The sequence below is a fragment of the Primulina huaijiensis genome, chromosome 6 (genome assembly GCF_012295235.1).
Source record: "Primulina huaijiensis isolate GDHJ02 chromosome 6, ASM1229523v2, whole genome shotgun sequence".
Lineage (NCBI taxonomy): Eukaryota > Viridiplantae > Streptophyta > Magnoliopsida > Lamiales > Gesneriaceae > Primulina > Primulina huaijiensis.
Genome location: NC_133311.1, coordinates 16,201,465 through 16,209,039, shown reverse-complemented (window position 1 = coordinate 16,209,039; position 7,575 = coordinate 16,201,465). Strand labels below are relative to the sequence as shown.

Below are 7,575 nucleotides of genomic sequence, written 5' to 3'. Positions count from 1 at the left end.
CACAAATATTTAACACATTTTTAAATAATTTTTCAACAATTTGCAGTGTATTTAGATACTCAGGCTTTGTCAACATAGGACTTACGAACGTTGACCAACACATGGGCTAGAATGATGTCCCCACACATCATAGCTGAAACTTTTCTTATCTATAGTTTTGATTGACAATTGACATTATTTATTTAGATGGTATATATATAATTCGATAATTTATTCAATTTTGATTACAGTCCTGACGGCCATTAATGAAAAGGTAGTAAGAAGTGTCCAAATCTCAAAGCCCTCCCCTATTCTACTATTCAGTCCTTCGATTGTAGCAGAGTCCAGTTTTAAACCCAACAGCTCAAAAAATGAGAACAAGCTACCCAGAGACCAAAACTACCTTTGTCTTGCATGCATTTGCATGCCCATATATCTACTTTGCCCCCACTCCCTACAAATACCTTTAATCACAAGTCTAAAAATAAAGCCCGTCATAAATAAATGATGGTTTTTGCCCAACCGCCATCTTCACAAATTTAATATGTTTCAAGGACGATTAATTATATTTTCAAGAAACGTGAGTTTTATCCTCTGCTATCTTTTTTTCGGTTAGTTTAGTTCGACTTTCTAATGAGTAGATGAAGTTAGTAGTGTGTAAAGTAGAGGACATACATTTTTAATATGGACACCATGAATGACAATACCGACGAGCCGAAAGATCGAGACTCTCGACTTGCCTTATCCCTCCCAGAAGTAGATTTCTCGATGTACCATTATCACATCCAATACTTATTTCGATAATTGTCACACGAGTTCTATTTCGGTCACGCTCACACCCTTGGATTCAAGAGTTTCGTTTTTGGTTTCTTAAATTAGTCCTTGGAAAAAAGACACGAACTTTAAGTATAATGTTCAATCAAAATTTATGAATTTTCCACACTTTATTTTTCATATTTTAGGTGTAGCATTGCTCTAACTGGGAATCAGTGGCACTCCATTCATATTTTCATTGATTTGCAATCAAAATCATCCACTTCAATAAAAGGGAACTGAGAGAGCCCTTTTAACAGCATAGTCCTTGTAGAGTTACAGCTGAATTACCTTTCTCCATCATTTCCTCTGCTCTCATCTTCTCATTGACATTAACGTAATTTCTTGTTTTTGTAGCATCGAGAATTGTGCTCTCTCTCCCTCCCCCTATACTTGTATCTTCTGCGATTTCTGCATACACTTCATTTAGTACACCTTAGCTTCCTGTTAACTCACCAAGATAAAGCGTTCTCGTTTATTGCAATTGCTTGCAAACTCATTCTTCACTTCACATTCTTTTTTCCATTCCTTGGAATATTTCTCCCGCCATTATATAAATTCGTGCTATCTTTACTTGGTAATCTTTAAATTTATTGAGTGCGTCTTTGTGTTCTATCTGGGGTTTTAAGCAGTCATGAAAAAGATAAAATCTTCGAGTTCTTACATTGTAATTCTCTGCATACTTCGTTGTTTGTGTGTGTGGTGCAATGGGGAAGATGAAACAGTGTCGGCTCCAATGAAGAGAACTGAACAAGAAGTTCTGTATTCTGCTATTCAAGATTTTGTGGGCAAATGGTGGAATGGTTCCGATCTTTATCCGGATCCTTGCGGATGGACTCCTATTCAGGTAAATAATATTCTCTCTGGTTTCTTCGATTCAAGATTATTGAAACGATAAATGGAATCCTGATATTCATGGTAATTAGCTCTAATTTATTCATTATACACTCAATGATCTTGAATCAAAATTTCAAATGGCGCAAACGTCAGGAGTTTTTGTATTTTCTGGACAGAGTTTTGTCAGCCGAAAGTGGATTTTTTCACGACAATTATTTTGTCGTTTCTAAATTTTATGATATCCACTTCAGATAGCTTCTTATATTCTTAAGATTACATTGGCTATTTCAAGCTTTATTCTTCATCAAATACTCTGTCGAGACCGAAACAAAATATTTTGCTGAATCTCCACTGCAGGACAAGTGGAATGATGCCATATGTTATTTGTCTGATTCAATCAGTTAAAATCCGCCTGAAAAGCAGAGATATGGAAGAGCATAATATATCAGTAATCATTACAGTATCCACATTGCAATATTTTTTTATTTTTTATTTCATGTGTATTCTATGATGTGTCTTCTTCCAAAATTTTAAATACTGTAAAAGCGAAGAGGTGATTATAACTATGATGCTGCTAGATTTAAATCATGATTTTGGCATACAAAACCAAAATACTTTCAATTTTCTTGGGCATTTCTCGTGCTCCAAAGTTCATGAACTCTTAGTTTTGATTTCTTCTCACTATAATATATTTATTAAACATTCTCGCATTTTCTCTGTTCTTTCACAGGGTGTTTCCTGTGACATATTTGATGGATTTTGGTATGTGACTGACTTAAGCATAGGACCTGTTTATGAGAATTCCCTCATTTGTGACCAAACTGTGGGTTTCAGTCCACATTTGTTTGCACTAAGGCACTTGAAATCTCTATCATTCTTCAGTTGTTTCGTTTCACCTCATCCCGTTTCGATTCCTGCTCAGAATTGGGAGGTTTTTGCAGAGAGTCTCGTGTCACTAGAATTCCGATCAAATCCAGGCCTCACCGGTCAAATTCCAGCAACTTTTGCGGAGCTAAGAAATCTGGAGTCATTAGTTCTAATGGAAAATGGATTGACCGGCGAAATACCGATTAATATAGGTAACTTGACCAAGTTGAAGAGGTTGAATCTTGCAGGAAACAGATTCAAAGGAGAAGTCCCAGATAATTTTGGAGGGCTTAATCATCTTCTAATTCTTGATTTTAGTAGTAATTCATTTTCTGGTTCATTGCCTTCAACTTTTGGAGGGTTGACTTCTCTGTTGAAGCTTGACTTGAGCAACAACCAATTTGAAGGAAAAATCCCAGAAAACATAAAGAACCTGAAGAATCTGACACTTTTGGATCTGAGCAGCAACAAATTTTCAAATGGGTTGACCAAATCACTTCAAGAGTTGACTTCTTTGGAAGAAATATTCCTCTCAAACAATCCCATTGGTGGGAGCTTAGCGGATGTGGAGTGGCATGATATGGTGAGGTTGACCGCATTGGACCTGTCCAATACAATCTTGACAGGCGGCATTCCTGAATCTTTTTCAGAATTAAAAGGGCTAAGATTCTTGGGTCTTAGTGACAACATGCTCGCAGGGGATGTTTCCCCAAAGCTTGCAAATTTACCAAATGTGAGTGCGATTTATATACACGGGAATAATTTGACAGGGGATCTCAAGTTTCCTAAAGGGTTTTATGAGAAGTTGGGGAGGAGATTTGCTGCATGGGGGAATCCAAATTTGTGTTATCCCATTGGATCGATTCCTACAAATTATGTTCCATTTGGGGTAAAAATATGCAAGCAATATCAAGAAGTTAAAAGATATGAGACATGTTTGCACACTAAATCCAAGATTTGCGCTGGGATTAGGAATCCTGATTCCATTTCTATGGCTTCTATGGGATTTATGGTAAGTTATGTTGGCCGACTGGTTTGGTTCATTGAGATCATGGGGGCTTTGATTTTAAATATCTAATTAATTTTTGTGCTTCTTGAATGTTTTTTCATCATATGTTTCGTATGTTGCGTACCTAAGTAAAAGTATAATTCTTTAATCATTATTCAATGTTTTATGTTTCCAAACAGAATCTACGGAAATTTACTTCGAACAAAATCTCAAGGTTGTGTTTGAATTGATGAATTTTTTTGACAAATTTGAATTACTTTTTTTAGTAAATTTAAATTCATTTCGTATGAAGTTTTGAAATATCAATAATAATTTATATAAATTTCAAATATACAAAAAATTGATGACGTTCATCGAATCTTTTTCTTAAATCAAATCCTTAAAAAAAATAAAAATTAATCCAGCTGTAACCGAAGATCACGCAACTTTTGTTCAACCATCACTTTTGTGACTGTTAGTCTTCAAGCAAGATTCTACACGTTAATTGAGTCATTTAACATAACCATTTCTCAATATTCAAACTCCATCAGTGAAAAGAGTAGGGTTTACTTAGGAATCCATTCAACAATTTCCCGAGCAGTACTTAAGACGTATCCTTTTCTGATATCGTATTGTTGCAATCAATATGCGTCAACTTGTGTCGAATAAAAAAAATATTTAAATCGATATATTGTGATATTTTGTCTAACATTGATTGAAAACATATATTTAAAAAAGTTTATATGCGGTTGTAATAATCTTTTACGGCAACTTGTGTTAACCATCTATTATTATTATAAATATATGAGTTTGAATTGTGAGCTTATCTTTTTACTTTTTTATTTGTTTTATAATTTGTCATGTTCATTTGGTTCTTTATGTAATTTTCTATGTTAGTTTAATATGTTAATTAATAGTGTACTTAACTTTCATTTGTGAGTTTTTTATCCATTCATTTGTTTTATATTTTGNGATTATTTTTAATTTTTTTCCCTTGAGATATTTTGTTAATTCTTAAACATATAATGCATGTTTTCAGTTTGCTTAGATTACTTAGTTTGAAGCGACTTAGAAAATATTAAAAATGATTAAATGTTTCTTCGTTTTTAGCTTATATATGAGAATATAAAGAGAATATTTTTTTTATTTATTGGGACAAATGTATTTCCAAACTTTTGTCTATAAATCAGTATTCAAAATTTTTACAACATTATTATATTCTCTATTCAAAATTTTTTATTTAAATTGATTGAAGATATTTGAATTTGAGTTTTTATGTGCTTGATTATATTATTTTGTAGTATTATTTATTGTGAAATTAATAGGTCGACTAAAAAAATTAGTGGATTTATGAGTCTTCTGGTCGACGACAAACATGGATAAATTGTTAAAAGAGATAATATCAAGTAGATTTTTGGCATACGATTTTGTTCTAATTAAATGATTATGCATGATTCTAAATTTTAATTGTATCACAAGTTAACGTATGTTTTGTCGTTGCCAGATATATTTTGTCAACGGTCAAATATTTTTATTTGATTTAAGGAAAATTGTGCGACTTCGTATTATATTTTTATTTCTTAAGGTTTTATTAAAGGATTTTTCATGATGGTTTTGAGGCACCATTTTTTCCTTTGTGAGTTTTTTTAAAAAGTAAAATATTTATGAAACCATGACATTAATAAGACGCCTTCTCTTTATTTGAAATAAAATATTGAAAAATTTATAAAATTTTTGAATAATATGAGTTAGTATTTAATTTAAGAGTGATTTATGCTTTTTGTTGCTCGTATATACTTCAATTTCTTTGTTATTGTACTAAATAAATTTTTTTTGAACTTTGAGTTATCATTTTTTTATGGAGGTTGTTTGTGTCTTGAATTTTTTAAATTCATTTTGTTTAGTATTGTTGGCGACAATTGATTTTCCTGATATTCTATTATTTGTCTTGTTGTTTATATGAAAATATATATGAGAGTACACCAATCAAAGCCACATATTTTGGGTCTTATGTTCTACGAAGAGGGTAATATATGAGTTCTGTGAATTATATAATTTATTGGTTCTTCATACATGTAGTTAAGAAATGAATCAAATTTTGAACAAAAAATTTATGACAAACATAGTGGATGAAAAAAGCATGTTAAAAAAAATTATGTTGTGTATTACTATGTCCCTATTTTTGTATGATATAATTCAAACACATTTTTTTAGATATTTGAAATTAGGTCTAACTATGTGACATGAAACATATACATATATATTTGAAGGCGTATTTAAATTAAAATATTAAGATCAAGAATGATTCATATTTAAATTTCAACGCAGTACAATGAAGAAGAAATTGAAAAATTGTATGTGTAAACCTTTAAGGGTATAGTGATTATGTTGCTACTTCATGGTTTGCAACATATTGATGCCATATAAAATATCAATATTTCTCAAAGAATAAACAAAAAGAAAAGATTTTTCATTCAGAAAAAGAAATACGTGAAAAAAAAATTGTGTATAATTCTCATTCTATTTTTAATAGTATGAGAACAATTCTAAAGCTTTGGACACAATAGATCAATTTTGTGCATTTTTAGTAAATTGGGACATCGAGCCGGTTGCACTTTATTTCTTCCAATATTATCTCGATAGATTTCGAGGTGGCTAAGAGGTTTTTTTTGTCTATTTTTTTAGTTAAAGTGGCTAACAAACTAATTCATGAGATATATGATAGTAACATAGAGAACTACTCGTCAAATAAATTCACTTAGCTGAATAGTGAAATTCAAATTGAATTATACAATATTTCATCAAATTAATTTTGTCTGTTATAAGATGCTCATGAAATCTAAACATTTTTATTATTAGATGAGATATTGAATACGACAAATACTTTGATATATATTTGAATGAGATCTCATATACATATCTTAATTACGTTATCCGTGTCCTTCTCAAGAATTTTAAAATACAATAATTAATTTTGTATGTCATTCCACAATATATAAAATATTATAAAACAAAATGTAAACTCGATAGAATAAAATTTGTTTTGTTTATGAGATTGAAACTATATCATCCCCATGATATGATGCACGCAATCATTGTTCCAAATCTTCTAAAAAATGACGAACGAAATAACTTTCCTGAATTGCGTCAAATTAAACAATGACACAGTTCTAAGATATAGTCATTTGAAAAGATTTTCATGTTTTTTTCTCACACCGATTGAGAAATAATTGTTAAAAATTTATTAAACTTATAGCTATATGTTGATAATATTGATACTAATTATATAAAAATGATATTACAAATATCACGATGTTTGAAGAAATTACAGCACCATTCATTGGTTATGTTGTTGAAGAATATATAGGTTATACATACTTTTAGTCACAAGTAAAAACCAATCACAACTAAAAACAACATTTATTCTTATGAGTTATAGTTGATGATTGTCAAAAACTGAAAAATCATTCAACGATAAAATAAATATTTGGAAAATAAGATTATTGGATAAAAACAATGTAGAAAACCGAAAAAACGTCCTGATAGGGAAGTAAACTACGAGCATGTCAGATGTTAAAGACGATCATATACTTGCTGAGTATATCAAAATGATTATACGTATATTATAACAAACTACAACAAAGAGTTGTTGAGTTATCAAAATCATCCAAGAAGTATATTGAAAAGTGTGTCATGTGGATAAGATAACTTCTCCGATTCATATACTGTCTATGGTCATGATTTTTGATTTTGTTGTTTGGTTTGTTTCAATTAATAAATGTTATTAGTCATATTTTAATTCATTTAAATATTATCAAAATTTCGTACTTATATTTCCAGCAATTTAATTGCTCACGTGCAACGCACGCGCATTTTTCTAGTTTTCATAAAATGATGACTTTGAACACGAAATGGATGCTACATGAGTTGCGCTTGAATGAGCATGCGATAAGTCGTCACATTTATCTTGTGAAGATTGAAGAAACCAGGAGCTACAAGCAGCCATGAACTTGAATCCATCTTCGATTCCTCATTTCTAGACATGATTTTAAATGCACTGAAAACGAAAGAGCGAAGGCAATAAAAATTGA

The 7,575-nt window shown here is 30.8% G+C and overlaps 1 protein-coding gene across 1 annotated transcript; it reads left to right on the top strand.

The window, feature by feature from the left end:
* Nucleotides 1-1,073: 1,073 nt before the first annotated feature.
* On the top strand, nt 1,074-3,658 carry LOC140979573 (piriformospora indica-insensitive protein 2-like). The gene is made up of 2 exons (XM_073445027.1): nt 1,074-1,639; nt 2,360-3,658. The coding sequence occupies exons 1-2, from the start codon at nt 1,427-1,429 to the stop codon at nt 3,572-3,574; spliced, it is 1,428 nt and encodes a 475-aa protein (XP_073301128.1). The 5' UTR covers nt 1,074-1,426; the 3' UTR covers nt 3,575-3,658.
* Nucleotides 3,659-7,575: the final 3,917 nt, after the last annotated feature.